This window comes from Rhipicephalus microplus, chromosome 3 (genome assembly GCF_043290135.1).
Source record: "Rhipicephalus microplus isolate Deutch F79 chromosome 3, USDA_Rmic, whole genome shotgun sequence".
Classification (NCBI taxonomy): Eukaryota; Metazoa; Arthropoda; class Arachnida; order Ixodida; family Ixodidae; genus Rhipicephalus; species Rhipicephalus microplus.
The window spans coordinates 261821409-261845988 of NC_134702.1; the positions used below are offsets into that span (position 1 = coordinate 261821409).

General features: G+C 43.8%; 1 protein-coding gene and 1 long non-coding RNA gene across 13 annotated transcripts in view; one reads left to right on the top strand and one right to left on the bottom strand.

Annotated features, from left to right (window-relative positions):
• LOC142804240 (uncharacterized) overlaps positions 1-24580 on the bottom strand; it is a 349173-nt gene that overhangs the window by 304511 nt on the left and 20082 nt on the right. For 5 of the 6 annotated variants that reach the window (XR_012894538.1, XR_012894541.1, XR_012894537.1 and 2 more), the window contains exon 2: positions 24129-24242. The exons of the other annotated variant lie outside the window; for it this stretch is intronic. This is a non-coding gene — a long non-coding RNA (uncharacterized LOC142804240). The remainder of the gene's footprint in view (positions 1-24128; positions 24243-24580) is intronic. 6 annotated transcript variants of the gene reach the window in all.
• Positions 1-24580, top strand: part of LOC119170521 (polyamine-transporting ATPase 13A3) — a 1084416-nt gene that overhangs the window by 112137 nt on the left and 947699 nt on the right. The window contains exon 1 of one of the 7 annotated variants that reach the window (XM_075890970.1): positions 21777-21956. The exons of the other annotated variants lie outside the window; for them this stretch is intronic. Within the exon in view, the coding sequence (XP_075747085.1) occupies positions 21924-21956 (33 nt within the window). The 5' untranslated portion in view covers positions 21777-21923. Of the gene's footprint in view, positions 1-21776; positions 21957-24580 lie in introns of those variants that run through there. 7 annotated transcript variants of the gene reach the window in all.

The window sequence follows — 24580 nt, forward strand, 5'->3', positions numbered from 1 at the left end:
TTGGACGCAAAGCGCGGGAAAGGGACCGACATCGTCTTAAGTGCCAACCACTGGCACGCGTATGCACGCGCCTACGCGCCAAAGGCGACTAGTCGCCCCTGTGGAGGAAAAGGGCGCGCAACTACTGGCACGCGTCGACCGCGTTGACGCCCATGCGTCCAAGGCCGAGGCACAATGTTGCTTGATCTTTTGGCTTAGAACTGTCCAAGTTCAGCACAGAACGGCGCGTTCTCAACTGGAGCGGGAATGTATGTTTTAGAGGATATGAGAACACGTTAACAACTTGATAGTGCTTCAACCACCACAGTTTAGACTATTTTAGAAGTTATTGAAATTTCAGTGCCCAAAGTAACTACAGTGGTATGCACCAGAAATCAACATCGGTGCGTGCGCCGCTCCCGCGAATTAACATTCGCGTCTAGCATACTGTAGGTCTATCACAGGCGTGTGCAGGGCTCTCCTTAAGGAAGAGGGGGGGGGGCAAAAGTTTGTCCCAGTGCCCCTCCCCAGGGCTAACTTAGCAACCCCTCCCTATTATGTTAATATATGGAGTTGACATTGAGCTCTCCCCCCCCCCCTCCAATCTGTGGTGAATGAGGTGTGGCTGCCCTCCTGATCACGTTTACAAACCACCGGGTTTCTATACCTGCACTACCAAAGTTACTAACAATACTTTGCATATGCTGGTACCTTCAGTATACTTACACAACATATTTTATACCAGTCAACTTAATAATTATGCCTGCAACTTCATGATCTGACAGATTTAAGTCAGTCATAAGGCTACAATTGAGGCCAGAGTAGCAGGCTTTCAGCTGATGTGTGTGTTCGAAATATCCTCTAATGCAACAAAGCACACCTGGTTCTTATTGATACAACTGATATTGGCCAAAGGATAGGAACCAAATACTGCGTAGAATGCCTTCGGGCATTTTCCATAGTCGAAATGTGCTCTAATGCAACTAACTGTGCCTGACACTTCATGATGTGACAGATATCGGTCATAATATTGCAACTGACCCCTGTATGGAAGACTTCTGGGCGTTGTCTTTAGTCAAAGTATTCTCTAAAACGACTCCCAACTGTTCATGAAGTCGCAGATATCGGCCATAATATTAGTACTGAAACCTTAATGCAAGATTTCTGGACGTTGTCTTTAGTCAAAGTATTCTCTAAAACGACAGACAACACCCAACTGTTCATTAAGTCACAGATAGTGGTCATAATATTGGGACTGAACCCTGTATGGAAGACTTCTGGACGTTGTCTTTAGTCGAAGTATTCTCTAAAACGACACCCAAATGTTCTTGAAGTCACATATATCGGTCATAATATTAGAACTGAAACCTTAATGCAAGCCTTCTGGACGTTGTCTTTAGTCAAAGTATTCTCTAAAACGACAGACGACACCCAACTGTTCTCGACGTCACATATATCGGTCATAATATTAGAATTGAAACCTTAATGCAAGCCTTCTGGACGTTGTCTTTAGTCAAACTATTCTCTAAAACGACAGACGACACCCCAATGTTCATGAAGTCACAGATATCAGTCATAATATTAGAACTGAATCCTTAATGGAAGACCTATGGACGTTGTCTTATGTCAAAGTTTTCTCTAAAACGACAGACGGCACCGAACTGTTCACAAAGTCACAGATATTGGTCATAATATTGGAACTGAATCCTGTATGGAAGACTTCTGGACGTTGTCTTTAGTCAAAGTATTCTCTAAAACGACAAATGACGCTCAACTCTTCATGAAGTCACAGATATCGGTCATATTACTGGAACTGAACCCTTCATGGAAAACAGCCAAAATGTTCTCCATTGCAATAAAACACACCCGACACATCCTGATGCAACAAATATTAGTGACCAGATTGGAACCGAGCACAGCGTGGAACACTTTCGGATGGTATACTTATTCATTTTCTAATATGGCTGCTCACTGTGAGGCTACTGCAAAAGTGGCGTACATATTGTTACGTATCAATATATACAAAATGAAAGGTTTTAACAGTAATATCACATTAAGTGTGCCAAGGTAAACAAATATCACTACCCTTGAGTGCACCCCTGTAATAAATGAGAGAAATAGGACATTATTTTAATACAAGTGCCTCCAAAAAGTCAGAAACACTGGTATTAGGAATCAAACCAAGTAGATCATTCCAGTGTTTGATAACTTTATTTGAACGTGTTAGAGAGCTCTACAAATGACTTCTAAGCTGGGTGGTGATTGCGGATAAGTGCCGTGTTGAAGACTTCAGCACTTTGCTGGTAGTTTAAATATCCTTTAACATCTACAAAATGCCTCTGACACTTCTTGATGAGACAGACATTGGTTTTGAGATTACAGCCAAGCACTGTGGCTTTCACAAGTCATCAATTGTCAAAATACCCTATAATGCAATAAAGCACGCCAAAAATTTTTGATGGGACAGATACTGATCAAAGGATTGCACCAGAGCACCGTACAGAAGTCTTGGCAAGTTTTACAACAGAACTAAACAGAATATGCTTAAGTGAATGCATATATATAATCCAAGTTAATGCATATACTAAAAAACCGAACAGAAATGAAGGACTCCTTGGAAACACATACAAATATTCCACGTTCGGAATCATCGAATATATTCAGCTCATTACAGTCTGGAGGCACAGATAAATACATGCACAGCTCTGAAAGGTCTCATAAGTCACATGAGGTACTCTTTGCATTTCTTCAATGCAAAGTGCAGTACCATACTAGTGCACCTTCATTCATTCTGTGCATACATGTGGTGATCTTCTCTTCCCACAATCGTGTCATCGTGCAGCTGATTTCAAATCAGGTACTTCTCACAAAGTTTTCAGTTATCTGTCCGGCTGTAAACAGAACGCGCGTTATGTTATAGTAAACTGTAAAACGACGGAGAAGCGCCATTGTATGCCTATAGCTATGAGTATCAGAATGAACTATGAATTAAGAATGTGTGTGTTAGAATGCCTCCAAACAAAGTATGTGCTACTGAGCGTGGCACAGAAGCAGAAGAAGCGAGAAGTGAAATAGCAGGCAATACCAGCAGCACTTAATCATCAAACTTTCTTTTTCGATCACCACAGCAACACACGCTCGAGTTTCTGTCTTGTACGCGAATGGAAATGAGGCCGCTGACAGCTCAATGTGTCAGCGTCGCTGGTACTCGACACGAAGTCACATCTCACTGCTACCAACCAGCGCACGCTTGTTATTAGCTTGGCAACACACGAAAACGATCAGCACCGAAGCCAATGAATGTTTCCGCGTCATACGATTCGCGAATACACTTATATAAGTGCGTACGTTTTCACATCACGGAAATGTGTTGGCCAGTGCGAGGTTTGCTTTCAGCGATGATGAATACCGATGTTGAAAACAAACACAGTGCAGATAAAAACTCCTCCGTATGAACTACGCGATATTTCGGGAGGCGTATATGGTGTCTATGTTGTGACGGAAACTACCGAAGAGTTTTTTCAGCCGATGTGCCTCACATGTGCTGGTTCATACGAACTAGATGGTAGAGGCCTGCGCTGGTTGCATATTACACTGATCTGAATTGCCTCCGCGGTAGGCGAGGGCTCACGCTCAAATCTTCGAACCTCCGAAGTCTGTTTAGCACTCGTTTTTAGCATAGAAAGTCACAGATCAAAGCGCAAGAACACCGACATGCCCCTTTCGCTCGGCCGACGATCGCACACGGGACCGGCGCTAGCATAGCCGGCCGGCATTCGCTGGATTTGTCGGCGTCGCTCGAACTCGGCACGAAACCGCGTCACGCTGGTAGCACTCGCAGTCGTTCGTCGTTTCGTTGTCGTTCTAGATTACGAAGCGCTCATTCAGAAACGTTTGGAGTAGTTTTCATGCTTGCTTTCAGCACTCGGCTGTGTTTTCGAAGCGGCGGTCATTAGGCACAGCATTCGGAGTCATCGTGGCCTCTGATTGGTTGGCGCCACTGTACGCGTGGTGACGTAGCGCACGCGAGGCGAAATATCAAGCCCGGCTTGATCCCTCGCCCCTGCTCGCGTATGCCCCTCCGACGTCGACGCCGAGAGGCGCATTTGACACTTTAGCCGCGTAGACGCGAGCGTACGCGTGCCAGTGGTTGGCACTTTACATGTCACTGCGTGCGCTGGCGAAAACCTCTCCCGTGTGTGCGTGTGATGCGCGTGGCTTCCCGATCAGTAGAGTTTGTTAGTCGGTGTTTAGTTTGAAATGTGCCTGCGCTCTGTGCTCGACCTGTGCGTTCTGTCAGTGCTGATTATTGCGAAGGTGCACCATCCTGAAGACTGGACCTGTGGATTCATAATGTGGAGCACTCGAAGTGAAATAGTGAGTACCGCTCTCACCTTATTCCGTTCAGCGCTTTGTTAACTGCGTGAGCACGAGAATAACGCCTTCAAACAATTTTGTTTTCAACTAGTTGATGACAAATCAGCATTTCTTTACTTTGCGAGAATACTTGTCCGAACTGTTTCACGAAGATGATGGCGAAGTGTGATTGTGGGCAAGTTTTTTTGTTTGTTTGTTTAGATTGTTTGGAGTACAAAACAGAGTGTGCGTGCGCTGCTGAGGTTCAGTGAAGAAATTGAACAGATTTTTGCGGTGCCCTTTGTTGGCAGCCATTTTTAAAGGGGCCCGCTCGTGATGCACATCAATTTTAGTTTACTAATTAATACATGTGTGGGGATGGCGCCTGTTACCTCTAAGCATCAACCGTATCTAAGACTCATATGCTTGGGCATGTTGGTAGTTTATTTACTCTTTTTTTTTCTTATTGCACAAAAAAACCGAGAACGGAATACAAGGGCGTGGTGTCCATGTCGTTCTTTTCGGTTCTTTTTCGTTTTGTGTGGTAACACTACCGTGATAACTCGGGTTGATGCATCGGGTGACAATACAGCTCAGTGCTTCACGTTAGGTGTGCCTCGCAAAATTTTTCTACTTGCTAATACGTTCAATTTCGTTAAATTCGTCTTCACTGGTATTTTGTTCGCCCGCAACGTAGCGTGACACTGCCGACAGCCGTGCCTGTGTAGCGGATTGAGCACTGAAGCTAGACTTTTGTTTGAACAGACCTTTCATCTGTGTGTGTGGTCGAATTGCCTACTTGGACAGTGGCAATGCTTGTTTCAACATAACTGCTATTGTTCGAGCACATTTTGTTCAGATTTTTTTCCATAATGTGTAACTTTCACAATATTCTTGTTATTCAAAGTTTTATTGCTATCGCCTAGCTTCGGTGTTCAACCTCACTAATTACTTGTGATGTTAAAGGTATTTTTGCTATGTGAAGCGTATGATTAGTTTTTTTTGTTGCACAAAAAACACTTTAATGTTATACATACTGCACGGTATCTAAGCAGTGTTGCAGCCAAAATGTAAGACTGGGCAGCATATACATCTGGGAACACAACACCCACAGCCACTGAACAGTCTACGCTGCATCGAGAAGGAGTTATGCTTTCTCAGCCTGCCAGCACGATTTAAACAAATGGCCCTAATTTAGCAGTATGCAATGGACACTGAGTGAAAGTAACAGGGTGACTTTATTCCAAGTTTCGCAGCCAATTTTGCGGCTATGGCAAATGTGTTTGAAAAAAAAAAGTCGTGCTGATTTAAAGTACTGAAAACAGAGAACTGCTTCAATATTTCGGAGAGAAAAAAGTTTTTGGTCACGTGGTTGCCTTTAAAACTTTGCAAACTGTTGTTTGGGTGCTGTTTGTGAAAAAAAAATATTTTACTAGTACCGCGCTCCTGTATTTTATACCAAGTTTGGTACATCTTAAGTAAAGGGGCCTATGTGGGGTGTTTGAAACTCAGTAATATTTTCGGCTATATACGTCTGCAAGAATTTAGCCAAAATGGGTTATCTTCGCATTTACTCATTGCGATACTGCACTTTGAATGAGTATCTGAGCTGTGACTACTTACTTCACAGAAAAGATATTTTGATAAAAAATTATCTTTTAGATTCTTAAGCTGTTAACCTCTACGAGAAAAGATCGCTCATGTCACAAAATCTTAAATTTTGTCCGTTTTGAGACGCTATTTGCACCATGTAGTGTTGTAAACAAAAATCATCTTTTATTTAAATTGAAAGCAAATAAACAATTCTTTGCATGTGACAAGTTTCATCATTACAATGTGTATTTCAAAGAATAAAATGATTTTTGAATTTTCCCATCAACGGCAAGGGGTAACTTGTAGGCGTCGGCTGCCGTATGACCGAATGGCTAAGGGGGAACTTGGAACTTCAAAAATTATTTAGGGGCAAAGCTATTAAAGCCGTGGGTCGTTCCCTCGTCTGTAATCGTACTAGTAATGCGTAGCCACTTTATGAGTTGCACAATGGATAGCATTAGTGGTTTTCACTGCATATACATGGACAAAATGATCATTCGTGGGGCGAATCATTCATCCGTACATTTGTGCTTTCGTCCGTTAGTCTGCACATCTATCCGTCAGGGCTTCCGTGTGTCAGTCTGTCCGTGAGTCCATCCGTCTTTCTGTCCGTCCATACTGGCGTCAGACTGTCTGTTCATCTGTTTGTCCGTCCGGATGGACGAACGCTATGCCCCACTTATCATCATTCACTCCATGGATACGCTGTTATGTTTTTCTCAAAACATAAACTACTCTGACAAAATTTGACACATGAAAAGAACTGTTTATTTGCTTTCGATTTAATACACAGTCTATTTTAATTCAACCACCACATGGTGCAAGTTGCGTCTCATTATTGACAAAACAACTATTTTGTGAAATTAGCAATTTTTTTCTCGTAAAGTTTGACAGCTTGAGAGGTCTAAAATATTTTTTCCTCCAAATATACTTTATGTGGATTAGGTCTTCACTTCTCACATATTCATTAAAAGTGCCGTATTGATATAGAAAAATGCAGATAATACACATTTCGGCTAAATTATTTGAGGCGTATGTGGTCGAAAATATGGTAATATTATTACTGAGCTTCAAACACTTTACTCCAACCCTTCACTTAAATTGTAGGCCAAATTTGGCACGGAAGAAGAGGTGCTTATGAAATAATTTTTTTCACACACATACAGACGAGATGCGGGAAAGTTCAGAAGGCAGCCACGTGACCAAAAAATATTTGTCTGCGAAATATAGCAGTTACTTTTATTAATGCAGTAAAATCAGCGCGAACTTTTTTGAATACATTTGAGATGGTCACCAAAATAGCTGGGACGTCTGACATGGAATGACCCAATAGCCAATTTTTTCATTATATAATCGTGTCAATGTGAGCCAGTTCAAGAACGCTAGTATCATTCGCATTTTAGTACGTAACTGTACGGTACTTAATTTTACAAGTTACCTGCACTGAATAGAGAGAATAAGATGAGAGAAAGGCAGGGAGGTTAACCAGAAAATGAAGCATCCGGTTTGCTACCCTGCACTAGGGGAAGAGGGAATGGGGAAGAAAGACGGGAAAGAAAGCGAAGAGGGAAATAGACGTGCGCAAAAAAAGGCTTGGGGTGCTATAGTCTGTACAATAGGCCGCTTCCACGCACAAAGTTCAGTAAGGCCTTCACTGATTTTCTGTGAGCACACTAATCATGTCGCCTTTCAAGCACTGATTGTTCAGACAAAGGTCTGTCGTCAAGGCGAGCTAACGCAGCAGCTAGTTGCCGTCTTTGTACGCTGTAACTAGGCAGTGACAAAGAACGTGCTCTATTGTTTCATCGCGGCCGCAATGACAATAAGCAGCACTGTCTTCCATGCCGATTTGGAAGACGAAAGCTTTGGTGAAGGCGACAACAAGCCATATTCGGCAAAGCACCGATGTCTCGAGTCGACAGAGTCCAGACAGAGGCCGGAGTCAATGAGTAGTGTCCACTCTATGTAGTGGCGTGTGCCTTAAGCACTGGGTGTTTCACAGGAGTTTTAATTCTGCATTAGCGATTTTTGGATCGTCATTGCAGCATCAGTCCTTGAAAATGGTATAGATTCTTTTTCACCATCTGCGTGGGCTGATCGAGCAGCTGCATTGGCATGTTCACTGCCCAATATGCCGCAGTACTTGAAAGCCACTGAAACGTGATTCTGTGTTCTTCGTCGAAGAGGTGGTGAAGCAGCTCTCTAATTTACAGCACTCGTTGTTGATGAGGTCCCTGGCGTAAGGCGAATAACAAACACTGTAGTGCTGCCTTAGAGTCCGTGAACACGCTCCATTTCTTGGCTTCTTGGTTTTTCATGATTTTAACTGCGCTACGTAGAGCAGCAAGTTCCGCAGCTGTCGATGATGTCTGGTGGGATAACCAAGCTTCACCTTTGTCGCTGTTGCAGGAAAGATCACCGACCCTGCAGACCCATTCACTTTAGTTGAAGCGTCAATATATAGATGAGTATGCTCACTGCACTTCTCATATAACAAGAGAAGAGAAAGCTGCTTTAGCGCTGTAGACGAGAGCCGGGCTTTTGACCTTATGCCTGGAACCGTGAGTTCAACATGTGCATAAGTAATACTCCATGGGGAAGTTGAAATTCTGGATGAAGTTGTATATCTCGTAGTGTATATCCTGTGCGATATGACAAGACTGTCTGGCAAAATGAGGCACGAGGTCGGTCTTCTGGCAGTGAAGCTAGATGATGGGCAGGGGCGCGAGTAAGATGCTTCACGTGTGCTCTGAGCACTTCCATTATGATATGCGTATTGAGCGGGAAGTCATTAGCGAACTCGATTGTCTCAGCTGTTGATGAACATCGCGGTAGCCCGAGACAGAATCGCAGAGCCATAGCTTGGATGCTTTAGAGAGTGCAAATGCTTGTTCTACAGGTATTGGTCAACACAGGCAAACTGTAGCGCGAATAGCCAAGAAAAAGCATCTTGTACAATTGCATCATTGCATGTACTATAGTTCCCCAGGTTTTTCCTCCAATATACTTAAATCAATTAGCAATTTCTGTCAGCCTCTACTTCAAGTGGGCCACATGTGGGCCCCGGCAGAGGTCTCTGTCAATGAATACGGCTAGAAATCTGTGCGTCGTGACATATGGAATGACTTGGCCGTCGATAGATATAGCGTATGGTTTCATTGGCTTTTGACTAAAAGCAATCAATGCGCATTTCGCTGGCGAGATTTCCAGACCCTGTTCCTTGAGGTACACTGATACCAACGTCACAGCTTTCTGAAGTCTTGCGCATACCTGAGGTCTTGCCACGCCAGATGCCCAGACGCAGATGTCGTCAGCGTACATAGGTAACTTGACCAAACTTGGTAGTCGTTCATCAAGACCAATGAGAACGAGGTTGAAGATGAATGGATGGATGGATGAATATGTACCCTTTAAATCGGGCGGTGGCTAGCGCCACCAAGCCGTAATACCTAATGAACCAAAAACTAGATTTCTTTTTTTTCCCTTAAATAGTGAGGTTGAGAATTTGTACTTTGCAGTGAATGGTTCAATTTTCACTCGTGCCTTGGATTTAGCCACCAATCAGACAACTTCTTTCTAGTTAATTCTACCCGCTTAAAGTTCATTTTGCCCTCACTGTCCCTAAACCCTAGTGCTTTGAAAAACTCTGTGCCATCTACCTGAACTACAGGGTGAAGCCCTTTACAGAACATTAGCAAGTGTTCTGAAGTTTCTTCTTCCTCTCCACACGCACTGCATACCGTGTCTACCCCTTTGTGTTTGGCCAAATATGTCTTTGTTCGCAATACTCCCGTCCTGGCATCAAACAGTACAGACCTACCCCGAGTATTATCATATATCCTTTTCTTGGCTATTTCCTGCTGAAAAGTTCTCTAGTGCTGACTTCTTAATCATGCCAATTCTCCACATATCGGTCTCAGCTTCCTTCACCTTCTTCTTAACCGATAATTCTTTTTGGTTTGGCCCCCTGCTGTTTTCCAAGTATTTACCAGTCAATTTTCTGGTTCGCTTTCGCCATTTTGTATCAACATTCTTCATGTACAAACAGATGAATACCTTCCTAGCCCAACCCTCCTCCCCACTTCTCTCAATCGCTTCTCAAATTTTATCTTGCTGCTAGCTTACCTGCCCTCAAACGATGTCCATCCCATATCATCTTGTACTCCCTAATTTGGTGTATTTCCGTGAGCTCCTAAGGCAAGCCTATCTATTCCACGTTGCTTAATTTCTAATCTTGCTTGAACTTCTGATCTCATGCACAAGACCGCATTGCCGAACGTCAGACCAGGAACCATGACCCCTTTCCATATTCCTCTAACAACATCAAACCTATTGTAATTCCACAGTGCCCTGTTTTTCATTACCGCTGCATTCCTGTTACCTTTAGTCGAAACGTATATTTCGTGTTCCCTTAGGTACTCGGCCCCATTGCTTATCCATTCGCCCAGATATTTGTATTTATCTGTTATCTCTAGCGCGACCTCCTGTATTCTAAGCTCACTACCATCATTGTCATTTAAAAATCATGACTGCTAATTTTTTCTCACTCAATCGAAAATCTAATCTATCTCCCTCATTACCGCAGATGTCCATCAATCTCTGCAAATCTTCCTTGATGTCGGCCATTAGCACTATATCATCTGCGTACATTAATGCTGGTAGTGTTTTTTCAATGAGTTTTACTTGTTTGACGAAAGAGAGGTGGAAGCCCAGTCCACTTTCTTCTAATTTGGCCTCTAATACTTGTAGGTACATCATGAATAACAAGGGTGACAGAGGGCACCCCTGCCTAAGCCCCCGTTTCACCTCTGTGGGCTTAGATACCTGTTTTTCCCACTTTATAACTACCTTGTTACTTTTGTAGAGCTCCTTTAAAAAATAATGACTACAACTTCCACGCCTAAGGTGTCCAGTATTTCCCACAATTCCTCTTGAACCACGCTATCATACGCTCCCTTGATATCCAAAAATGCTAGCCACAGCTGTATGTGTTCTTTTTTTGCTATTTCGATGCACTGCGTCAGTGAGAAAAGATTGTCTTCCAACCTCCTGTGTTTCCGAAACCCATTCTCCAGTTCACCCAGCACCCCCTCATCCTCTATCCATGCCTTCAGTCTTTCGTTTACAATCTGCATTGCCAGCATGAAGACCACTGATGTCACTGTTATAAAACGGTAGTTGTTTTAAGTCAGCTTTGTCCCCCTTTTCTTTATAGATCTTGCTCATCCTGCTAAGTTTCCATCCTTCGGGAACTTCTCCATCAATTAATATTTTGCTCACTGCTTTTCTCAAAGCCTGCTTAGACTTAGGACCTAATGTCTTTATCAGCTTAATTAGAATGCCATTTGGGCCTGTTGATGTACTACTAGAAACCCTTTTCTCAGCCCTTTCCCAATCTTGTTGTGAAAATAGAGTCATGGCGCCACTTGATTCATCCTTGTCTATTGTGGTGCATAAAGCAGTTCTTTGTTGAAATTTTTCTGTCACCCTTGTTCTTATATATTCAATAGCTTCGTCCCCTTCTACCCTAGCACCTTGAGCTGTGGTTATAAATCTCTGCGCTACGCTCGTCTCATTTCTTAGGGAGTTTAGATGGTTCCAAAGTTTCGCAGCTGCCTTTTTATCTTTTTTATGTACTTCTGCCAGCCACGGGGCTCCCTTTCTTCTAATCTTTTCATTGAACAGAAGGAATGCATCACATTTACAGCTTAGAAAGGTTTCCCATTTTCTTTCAACATCATCTGTCTGTTCACCCCGCTGCTTGGCATGTCTCTGTTCTCTAGAGGCTTCCTGACGTTTTGCTATGGCTCTATTAACTTCCTCATCCCACCAATATTTGGGTTTGTGTCTTCTTTTTCGGGGTGACTTGTCACGTGCCTTAGCAAGCTCTAGCTCAAACAGTCTAATTAGACTCGTGTATGTCCACACTGTTTTATTATCTTCAGTGATTACTTTCTCAATTTGTTTATTGGCTATTTAACTTGCCTTTCAAAATAAAAATTTTCATGTAGTTGCTCATCTTGTCTCCTTCCCACTTTCACTGATCTTCCAATACTTAGCTTGATACGTTTGTGATCACTACCCAGACTTCTGGAGCCACCTTCATCTATGTGCATTCCCCTGAGCTTATCACACATGCTATGTGACATCGGTGCGTAATCTATGGTCGACTGCAGCCTTCCCACCTCCCATGTTATTTGCCCTTCACACTTCTCGGTAGTGTTGCAAATGATCAAATACGGCCTTTTACACATATCCATGATCATTTTGCCTGTCGGGTCGGTATACTCATCTATATCTTCTATGTGTGCATTCATGTCTCTTAGTATAAATATTCCGCACTCTCCTCCTAACTCCTGAATGTCCTTTGATATACACTCTACCATTGCCTGGTTTTCCTCTCTGGCCTTTGCTCCCGTCTACAAGTACACGAAACCAAGGAGTCTCATTTGCCCTGCCACTTTCCCTTTTAGCCATAAATGTTCCTTGCACTCCTGCATGACCCTTTGCCAGTCTGTACTTTTATGAATGAATGCCCCAATACCCCCCCCCCTTTCTGCTTCCTTCTGTTCTATTACAATATTCCCACGCGTAGTCCGCATTGTTAGGAGGTTGTTCCATGTCCCTGAGATGTGTTTCTACAAAACCGTATACTATCTGCCTCTCCTGCTTTAGCTTTTCTTCTATCTCTTCCCACTTCAGCCTGCTCCTACTGCCCTGCTTGTTAATATATCCTATGTCTGAATTGGCTCGGCGCTCGTGGCTACGTTTATTTCTGCCCCAAACTCTACCTATCTTAGATACTGGTGCCACTTTGGAATTGCATCGGTCCATACCACAAGTCAAAGAGTCTCCCTGGTTGTTTTCCTCGCTACTAGCTATCCTGCACCCCGAAGGGCCCGCTTTCCCACCAAAAAAAGCTACTGCACGTCCTGCAAGTCTACTGCACCCACCTCATGACCTAGCCGTCCATCGAAGTGAATTTTGTCTCGTTGGAAACCACCCCACCTATTCACCTCTCTGTTTATTTCCACCACCTCAAAGCCTTTCTCTCGACTCATCCGCCATATCTCTTGGTTTGCGTTGACAACTGCTCTTTGCAAGTTGCTATCACGCACCGGTACCACCGGTATCGTGCACATCACTACCTGTACCTCAGGAGAAATGGTGCGCATGTCATAGACGCCTTTCGCCATTGTAGGTGCTAGTCCTGCTGTATCTTTATTTAGGACATCGTTTAAACCGCCTGAAATTATCACGAGGTTTCGCGTATCAGCTGCAGTTTTGAGTTTTGCGCTCGCTTGACTCATGACTGCTTCCAGCTTGCGTCCTGGGAACGCCCCTACAGCAACCCTCTTGACACCTCTTACCCTCTGTTTGGTGGCTTCTGTGCATCGATTTAAATTCGAGTCCCCAGCGATTATCACATGCTGTGACTTTTCAGCTGGAGCGTCCTGCACCTGGGGGTTACTTGCACCTGCGACGCCGGCTGCTTTGTCCCCTCCCAGCCCCACCACTACTTCGCTGAAGCTGGGCCTTACGACAAATGAACCGGCTGAACCTGTTTTTTCCAAACTTTCTTGCTCTTTCTTCTCCGCAGTTATGGTTGCCGTTTCTCTACTGCTCTCTCCGTTGGCCGCTCCTCTGTTTACCTTGGCTAGTGCTTCCTCGGCGGACTTCAGCTTTTCTCCCATAGCCCTCGTTTTCTCTTGCTCTGTCGCCAACGCAGTCTCGAGCTCGGTGATTCTCATCAGCATGTCACTCTTGGTAACCATCATTTTCTCCATTTTTTCCTCGGCCTCACATTGCCTACACTTCGCGTCAGCCTCTTCTCTTTCCGCTTCTACTTTTGGATTCACTTTGAAACTAACCTCACATCCTGAACACTTCACAGTCTTTTTAACCATGTCTTTCCAACACCTATTGTTCTATGACTTGTCTCACTCGATAATTAAAAAACTTGAGCCCTGCCCTACGAAAAAAAAAGTCTAAGCTCTACTACAAAAATTGCGTGTTCAATGTACGTGCACCTCCCCCACGGGGTGGCAAAAGAACAACAACAAAAGAACAAAAAAATCAAACACACACACACACACAAACTAATAAATACCTGGTGACTGATTCCCGAAAAAGCTGTACAATGAAATAATTGCTACAGGGATTTTAACTTCTGCCCTATAAATATAAAAACAAGCTCAAAACACGCGAAGCAACTTATCTGCGCAGTCGATCGGTAGCGCTCAAAAAACACGTCCATCCACCTTGACAGTCCGAAGAGGGTTGGACTCAAGACGCCACCTTGCGGAATTCCACGATGCGTTGGGTGTTTGGAGGTTGGACAATCTGCAGTGTTCACAAATGAAGTCCGCCCTTGTAAATAACTGCGTGTCCAGCAATACAGTTGTCCGCCTAGGCCCACTGACTCAAAGGCTTCGAGGATGGCGTCATAAAGAACGTTGTCGTATGCTCCTTTTACGCCAAGAAACATGGCAGCAGATAGTCGTTTACATGCCCTTTGACGCTGGACATAAGTGCCGAGATCTATCATACTCTCAATCGAACATCAGTGACGGCGAAAACCAGCCATGGCGTTGAGATATATCTCATAGTATTCCAGGTATTATTTAAGCCTGGCCAAGATCATTCTCTCCGTTACCTTTCCTACGCCACTTGAAAGTGCGATAGCTCGGCAAGAGGCAAAGTCCAGGGGAGATTTGCCAGGCTTAGGAACCGGTACCAAGCGGCTAATCTTCCATACTTGCGGAACGACGCCAGCTTGCCAGGAATCTTTGAAGATGTTAAGGAGTGCTTCTCGTGCCCGTTTACCCAGGTTGCACAGCATCGTGTATGAAATGTCATCCGAGCCAGTCGACGATGACTTACTACATAAGATGAGCGCCGCATCAAACTCCTGTCATGTAAATGATAGATCCATGCACAAGTCCCGTGAGTAAGGAACATGATTCACGGTATGTAAGCTTGTGTACGTTGTCTGGCCCACGGTCATAGTGCAGAAATCTTCTGCTACCTCTATTTCATGCCGGCTATGGAAAAGTGCAAGGGCTTCGAAGGGAAAGCGCTGCTCTGGAACAGAACGTCGGCCTCAAACATTTCTTCATACCTGAGACAGTGGTATATAAGGATCTAGGGACGCACGAAATTTCCTCTATCGTTGGGTGTATAAATTGTTGAGGCGCCGTTGTATCTTCTTTTGGATGCGCCGGGCTGTTCGTAGATCGTCTGTGCACTGAATGCCTTCTCAATGCGCATGCCGTCATGTATGCTCAGTGGCATTGTGCTTTTGCGCAATACAGATAAAATATGTGCATGTTGTTGCGCGTCGTACTGTATTCCTTTTAATAAACTAATCCAATGAGTACCATGGTAGATCTGCAGAAATACACATGCAGCTGTGTTGATGCATACTTAAGCATGGAACTTGACATTCACTTAGATTGGTCGATGCATGCAGCTAATGGAACATTATCAGCTTGGAGCAGCACCTTTTTATTTGCATGCGCAAGCGAGCTGAAATGGTAAAGTAAGGTTCATATTTTCGGCACGAAATATATAATGATTTTACCTCAGCACGCTTTTTATCGCGTTTATTGCTCAGCATACCTTTTCTAGCATTCCTCACTGCAGTGTAGCCCGTTGCCACTGAATGTACTTGCTATGCACTGGATTTATACTTACACATAAGAAAGCAGTTACTTATGCAGGGTAGCATACTGTATGTTGCACTGTTTGTGAAATTTCGGTCATTGTTCTATGTGTTTTTATTTTAGGTTTCCGGGACTGAATTTGCTGTACAGAAAGAACAGCTTTGCCCCACTTCTCTCAAAGGCAGCAGTCATCTAAGCAGCTGAATATAATTGTGCAAGCAGCAGCGACGAGTGGTTTTGCAGTTAGAAGTATACCAACACTGCCATTACATTATTACAACCCCAATTAGACTACCTTGTCGAATGTTCTCAATTTTTAATGTCGAAATTTATACTGCGAGATAAAGTAGGTTGTAAATGTGACTCCAAAAACTCGCTTAGTCTTTTTACATGTTTTTTTATTGTAAAGGTGTCAATCAATGCCATAACTCTCAGTCGTTTGCAGGACTAGCGCAAATGTTTTTGAAAGTAGCGGGGATTTATTGTAAAGTTGTGGGGATTTATTTTAATGAAAACAATGAATTTCTAGTATAGAGAGAGAAAAACTTGGTCACGTGAGATATTTCAAAATTTTGCAGAATGCCTTTAGGGTCCTGTTTGTCAGACTAGCAGTTCTACTTTAATAAAGGCAGATGTTAACATATTGGCTTAATTGTTTTTTTGCTTCAGCGTCATGTTCGGTTGAACGTTACGCTACAAGTTATTGCTTGCACTACTGTGGTGTGAAGTGTGTGTGTGTGTGTGTGTGTGTGTGTGTGTGTGTGTGTGTGTAAGTGCCTTTCGCGTCCTACTTTGTCGTTTAAGGCCCAGCCTACCTACACATATATACGCTTGTCTTATGCAGCTCATTCAGGACCACGGCACCTTATTTTATCAGCTGCATGCATGCAGGTATAAGTGCAGTGGGTGACACCAGTATCTTCCTTCTTCCCTGTAAGCTGCAGAAAATGTTCATATATGCTTCTCCCTGAGAACAATTGAGGCTTGGGTCAGTTGGTGATGCATGTTTGATGGAATGAAGTGCTATGAATGGCTCTCCTCAACACAAAAGACTATGCGTCACCTCCTGTGTCTCTGCTTTTGTTGTCCCATTATTCGACCTTCATTTGATGGAGTATGCTTATCCTATATAACTGCCATCGTTTCAAGGGGGTTTTTAGTCTTATACCCCACTCGCATCGGTGTAGCTTCATCGAACACCCATAGTTTAGGGGTGTTCATAAACACCTATTAAACTAGGGTGCAACAATTCTTTACACCCTACGGTTTCAGGGTGCTTTAAACATTCTATTGTTTAGGACGTTCCTAGAGACCCTAAAAGGGTGTTGCCCAAGAAACAAAACACCTTTATGGGTGTAAAAGTTTTTAAGAGTCTATCTATCTATCTATCTATCTATCTATCTATCTATCTATCTATCTATCTAGCCGCCGACGAGTTTTGGCTCTCCTGGCTGTTTGGACAATGTTATCAGTACGAAACTTGGTATGGCATAACAAGACTGAACGACAAGCATATTTTACTAGTCATAACATAAAAATAATGAAATACATATGTTGAATGTCATAATTTACATTTCATGCTCTTGCTGCTGTTGTGGTGGTTTTGTTCACATCACATGTTGCAAAACTAGTATGGTATGACATGATTGCATTGCGAATACAAGCGACGCACCCTTACATAAAAGTCATCACATGCGTGTTATGTAACAACATGATTACATGCCACGCTCAAGATGCGTTCCTGGCTGCCTCGCTACTTCACAGCTACCAAAATTTGGAATTAAGGAACATGAATGGATGACGAAGGTATGTGACCGGTGGAAACATGATAAACATGAGACGCTTGTCATGTAACAACATGAATACATGCTACGCTCATTATTCGCTCGTGGCCGTTTCTCTAGCTTCCCAGATACCAAATTTGGAGTAACGTAAAGCGAATGGACGACATAGGTAAATGAAACATCCAAACGTGGTAATCACGACAACGTGTCATGTAACGACATGAGTACATACCACACTCAAGATGCGCTCGCGGCCGCTTCGCTAGCTTCACATATGTAAAATTTGGTATTACGTGACGTCAATGTATGGCGAAGGTTTGGGAATGGTGCAAACAAGACAATCATAAGATGCGTGTCATGTGAGAACATGACTACATGCCATAGTCAAGGCGCCAATACACTTCAACGTGACCCAACGCGCGTGCTAGCCGGTGTTCGTTCAGTCACCTCACACGGGCCTTGCCACGCCAGGTGCCGCTCCTGCCATATACTTGCAGGCGCCCGCCACGCTGCATTGCTTTGACGCATGCGCGTTTCAGCTCGTCCAGCGTCCCTTCGTCTCGAAAAGAGGCAAATGCAGTGCTGTCAAGGTCACGCATCGACGCCAAATTCAGGATGTCGCATTTCGCACTGGTTGCTGTCGGGCCGCGCTGACGAATGCTGGTCGCGCTGGTCACACATGGCGTCACACAGGCGTCACACAGGCGACTTCTCGCGTTTTGTTCACGTAGTGTCGCTATTCCCAGCGTGCGCGCGCGTCGACGTGATGTTGGAGTATATTGGGCCTTTCACGATGCACTCGAGGCCGTTTCGCTAGCTTCACATGTACCAAATTTTGTGTTACGAGCCTTCAAGGGATGACGAAGCTATATGACTGATGCAAACATGATAATCCTGAGACGCGTGTCGTGTAGGAACTTGACAAAATAACACGCTCATAGTGCGCTCGCGGCAGTTTTGCTAGCTCCTTATGTACTAAACTTGGCATCGCGTGACGTAAATAGATCACGAAGGTTAACGACACATCCAAACATGATAATCACGCCACGGAAGTCCGTTACGGCATAATTTACCTCCACCTCGTAACGTTGTGGTAACTTGAAAGTGACATATCAACCATCCTCATTCGTGCTTCGCATACCCTTGATTCTCACTGTACGTGGGATCTGCCTATTCTTTTATTTTTTTATTTTCTTGTCCGTTCAGCTATGAGAACGCGCTAAGTGCTAGGGGTAGCGCCCATGTGGCGCCACGCCAGGTTTGGCCAGCTGGCTGCAAATAAGCAAAAGAGAGCCACGTGGCTCTTGGTCCGCTCGCTACGAGTTTGGCTGCGTTCTTTTTTCTGGTGCGCCAGCCTAAAAACTTCGGCCGCTCGTTTTATTGGAAAGAGAGGCTTCAAGGCTCTGCTTAGGACTCCCAAAGTGTACTTAAAATGCACTGTCATACCTTGAAGCACGAATAACAATCCTATTATGTCGCTTTAACATTCTGAATGTGCAGACCTTTTTACGACTATATGAAGCACCGTTTAACCCTGAACAATTTATTTTTATTTCCAATCCTGACCTATTCTTATCTGTGCATTGGCCCAGATTTCACAAACCACAAATTCTATTTGTTCAATAGTTACTTGAGCCTCTAAATGTACAAGTACGTGATCTGATTCCTTTAACTGAGCAACAAACTTCTGCAGAAATTGTTTACCATGCTATCTTCCCAACTGACGCTAAGCTATTACCTACAGGCATTTTAAGTGGTTTATTGCAGGAGCATTTAAGTACTCTGCCAACAAATGTCATTATTGCAACGGATGCATCACAATCAGATGAAAAATCAGGCGTTTGAATATATTGCCCCGTACTTGATTGGTCATTTTCACTTCGCTTACCAGATTTTCTTCCTGTTTTTCTGGCTAAATTTACGGCAATAATGTTAGCTTTGCGAAAGGTGAATATTTCCATTCCAGTCGTAGCAGTCATAACTGATTCATCATCAGTGTGCTCTTCTCTGTCCGCATCCCGTCGCTCACTCATACTGAAACTTTTTAATCATTGGATCCCTGTCATCTCCGAAGTATTCATTTATTCTTGGCTTCAGGGCATACAGGTATGTTGTTAGACGAAACAGCTGATTCTCTTGCGAAGGCATCACTTTCGACACCCATCATTCCTAGTTTCTTTCATACAGTACACATTACGGTGGCGCAATTTCACACACTTTAAATCAAGCAAAATTTATCAGACCCTGCACTGACGGCTTCACCGGAGTACAACCACTTGTCATTTCGCTGGCACAGTGAACTGTCTAATTCAAAGATGATGGAAGTCTTCGTCTCAAAATTTTGTTGCCACGTTACTTCCCTCAATTTGTACTTGCATAAATCAGGTATATTGAATTCCCCTATGTGCATTTACTTTAATCAAGAGGAAACGATCAGTCATTTTTATTACATTGTCGCCGTTTCGATTTGTTCAGGCAAAGCATACTAGCACCACCTCTTCAAAGACTGGGCTTGCAATTATGACAACCTGATGTTCTTTCATTTGGAGCCTCTGCACTGGGTTTCAGCCACAGAGATGTTTTATTCGCCGTTCAGGAATACATCACTGTGACTAAACGATTTTCTTGCTAAATTACGGTCTCACCATTTTTCTGTATTTTTTTCCGCAAACTTGTAATTGGCATTTCAAATCCAAATTTAATTACAAAAGGTTCTTAGGAAAAACTCAATGCTGAAAGTATTCGGCGAATTCGCCTTATAATCGGCCAATCCCCTACTTTGGGTACGAGCCATTTGCAAAGGAAACAACAACAACAACAACAACGAGGAGAACAGAACGCTATGGCTCTTGGCTAGTCTTGATGAGTCAGCTGCACTCGCTTCTGCCTACACCGGAGTCCCAATTAAGTTACAACCACGGCTCGGCCTCGTCAGCTGCCGTTACGTCTCAATGCTTGACATCATGAACAGCTCTGAGTGGTAGACAGCATAGCGTTCAGACATCCACGAGCACACGTAAATATACGGCGTGTGCATGCATGTGGGATTACTGAAGTAGATGTTTTGGGTTGTTTTATATCTAGTAGCCCAAACTAAATCTTAGAGCACTTTGTCGCGTGACAATATTTGCAACTCAAATGAACATGAGAGCGTGGAAGCTTGGGCAAGTTGGTAGGACATAACTGAATTCAGGAACAGCGCAACCTACAAGTAGTTACTTCGTAACTACGGAAGCGAAAAAACAAGGACAGAAAAGAGCGCTGGAACATGAGAGGTCGCTGCAGGGTAGCAGCATGGCAGATTCACGCAGGTCACCGCGTCCGCTGTCGCGAACACAAGTAATAGTTTTTCTACATTGTGAGTGCAGTTCGCTCCGATTTGTAGAAGGGGAGAGGGTTGTTGACGCGGAGCATTTTATTTTAGTCTGCACCTGTGGTCCCGCAAGCGCGAGCAGCGTTTTTGAAGTGGTCGCGTTGTGTGTGTATAGCACATGGCGCACCGCGTCTCTGCTAAATTTCTTTACATACCTCGGGCACCACAGTGACATATAGGCACTGAATACAATGATCATTAATAGGTTCGAGTTACCAAGTTAACACTGGTGTCTCACCTGGATAGAAGAAATCTGCTCGGCTGTTCATTTTTTCATCACGGGTGGCACTATCCGACCGTGCTCCTAGCGTATACGGCTCAGTCCATATATTGACCATTTTCATATATTGACATGGGGAGTTTAACGTCCAAAACCACTATATGATTATGAGAGACACCGTAGTGGAGAGCTCCGGAAATTTCCACTACCCGAGGTTTTTTATCGTGCACCCAAATCTGAGCTCACGGACCTACATCATTTTCGCCTCTATCGAAAATGCAGCAGCCGTAGCCGGAATCTGATCTCGCGACCTTCGGGTCGGCAGCCGAATACCTTAACCATTAGACCACTGCGACGGGGCTTCCACGACTGCTTGAGCCGCACCTTTTTATACCTGCGTGGTGTCGTCTCAAACATATAGGGGCAAATAGGCTCACGACAGAAGTACACGTGGCAAGTTGTTTAAACCTGAATGTACGAGCCTGGACAACCAAGTCATTCAGGGCTTTTGGAACTCTATGAAAACGCCGAAAATCAAAACGTTCCACCATGAAAAGGCCGAATGTCAGAACGACGAAAAATTGAAGTGCCGACAGAGCGAAATGCCGAAAAACTAAAAGGTTGAAAAACCAAAACACTGAACAGACAGAACGCCGAAAGAACGTGCAGAAAATTTTATTGAACCATGTGAAAAATAAATGAGCCGCTTCGTAAATTGTGATTACCACCTGTTCATTTTTCGCCCTGTAACTGTTGCAGATGCTGGCATCTAGGACAAGCCAGGCAAAGCTGGTGGCAGCGTGTGCTCGAGGTGCGCGTGGGGCGTGGCAGGGCTCCCAGGCTAGAACGCGGTTTTTGATTGTACCTGTGTCCCCGTGACAACTCAGGAGATTTACGTCAGAGACCAGATCTCCCCTTCGTTGCTAAGCAAGCCAGCCATCAAAAAGCTACAGATGCTGACCTTCGTAAATGCCGTTGCCGACAAGGTGAATCCTAAAGAACTTTCTGCGGTGTTCCAAGGACTCGAAAATCTGCTCAAAGAACACAAAATTCAGTTTCAGCCAAGAGCAAAAGCTTTAGCTATCAGCTCCCTGAGGCGCATCCCGATTCTATTCTACGAGAAGACAAAGTTGAAACTTCAAAGAATGCAGAAATTTGGTGTCATTCGCTTGTTGATCAGCCGATCGAGTGGTGTGCACCTATGGTAGTCGTCCCAAAGCCCTTTAGATAGGTGAGAATATTCGTCTACTTTACAGAGCTGAACTGCCACGTTCTCAGAGAATGGGATCTTATTCCTTCAGTGGAGCACACTATCGGTCTTCTTCATGAAGCTAAAGTGTTCTCCAAACTCGATGCCAACTCTGGATTTTGGCGAATTACACCTTGTGAATAATAAAGAATACTCACCACCTTCATCTCACCGTTTGTGCGCTTCTACTTCAACCGACTACCATTTAGCATTGCGCCTGGACCACGCGTATTACGGACTGTATCAACTGATTTTGTAAACTAAAGAATGGTATTTATGTAGGCCAGGGTTGCCTCTGCGTGGCATTTAAACGGAACCAGAACTCTAGACAAATGTAGCCAAAGTAGCGATATTTTTTTATGAAGCAGCGCACACAGGCATACTAAAACACACACCTAAGGGACGCCAAAGCCGGGGCCGTACTTCAGCTGCAGCACAGCGCTCGTCTTTGAGTCCTGTGTGTTTTTGTACTCTTCTTTGCGCTGCTTCATTCAAATAACATGGCTCACCAGCCAAAGCATCGGTACATATTAGCCATGTCATTTAATCATATTGCCAACTTTGTAGCCAAAAAGCACAAAAGTGGTAATATGTACGGTTGATGATATGTGAGGTTTATGGTCCCAAAACCACAATATGATTATGACAGACAGTAATAAGTACGGAGTCTTTACTTGACGAATAAAGATAACTACTTTAAATAAGTAAAAACTAAAATTAGGAACAAGTCACTAATAGACATGGCGCCAGCAGAAGATTTTCGTCACCAAAAGCCAAGTGGAAGCAAAGTATCCCCCAATGGCAAGCTTGATGTACGCCTTAATTTTCATTACTTGCAGGGCGCAAGCATGTTTGCTGGAAGGCTGCTGACTACGTGATTATGATTACAATACAATTCGCATGCTGTAGTCTAGCGGCAGATCTTGCCAGCTGGTTGTATGGAACGAACGACTATGCTTGAATGCAGCCTATTCTTGTGACACTAGGACTTTCAGTGGTCACTCGTCATCAGCTGTGACGTAATCATCCCCTATGCTGGCATAGCCCACAGACCAGGACTTGGGTCAAGATTATGTGCGCATGCTCTAATTGTGGGTGCGAGAGGGAATGTTATCTGGTGTACAAGGAAGACGAAACCTCCACGCCTTTGTACAATTAAACACCACATACATGCCTAAAAATTTCGGGTGCTTTTTAAATTTGTCTTTAATAGTTGAGCGTCATAGCGATATCCCTTTCCTGACTATCGATTTGAAAATGGCTCGTGTTAATGAAGCTTTTGCATTTAACTACATTCTGTACAATAACTAGCTTGCTTTAAACCACGAGAATAGTGCATGTTGTTTTTTTTTTTCTTGACATCCTGCGCACTCACTACGTGGCCTTAAGCGAATAAACACCGTAGCGTGTGTGCTTTTGCGCTTCCTTTGTTTCGCACGTATTCTAACAGTTTCTCGTTTTCTAGTCTGGCTAACATAACCATTGCCGTATGGCAAAGGAATCGTGTACAACCTGTCGGAAGACAGCTTTTAATCGCAACTATTTTGTCTCTTTGTGAAATTGACCCTGATAAATTTGATTGAACATTAAAATCATCTCGTAGCACGTTGAGGTGTTCTCCTATCTACAAATTGAAATGTTATGAATACGTACCAACTGACCCGTTTTTTTCGTGTTTTTCTGTGCAACAAGCTGTTTAGTTTTGCGTGAAGCTGTTCGTGCAGTCACTCATACAGTTTCTGGAGTATCTCATGTCATCCAGATTTCACTAAAACAGGTCACGTGTCGAGGAAAACAAAGAGCCTCGTGAGATGGGGGTGGACTTCATGTGATTGACCACGACTATCATTCTGGCCATATCCCATCGCCATATGAACCGCGAAATGTCTGCATATAGTGCGGCACTTACCCATTTAGGAGCTATTAGACCCGGGAATGGGCCCTGGCGTCGGTACTGTCACAGCGTTACGTCTTCGTGGCAGAGGTTGCCTGCTTCACCACCGCTTTTTGCCCTTTTCTGTGCCTGCAGTGTACCGGCGCTTTTGCGATACGGTGGTGATTACACCTCAGTTTCATGATGCAAATCTTACAAAGTACAAGATTATAGCGTACACAACTAGTGAAACTTGTTTAAGTGGGAGAAAGTTTTGGTAACATAGCTTAAGAGAGGCAAACACCGGTCTGAACGGGAGACCTTGAAATTATAGTTCAGCACAGCAAGTTTTCCGTTATTTTCACTGCGTGCTCTGAAAAATCGGTGCTATTAATTTATACTAAGTGGTTGTAACATCACTAACACTATAGGCATAGGCTCCAGTGTTAGAATATTTATGAAGTATTACAAATGAAATGCAAACGTTT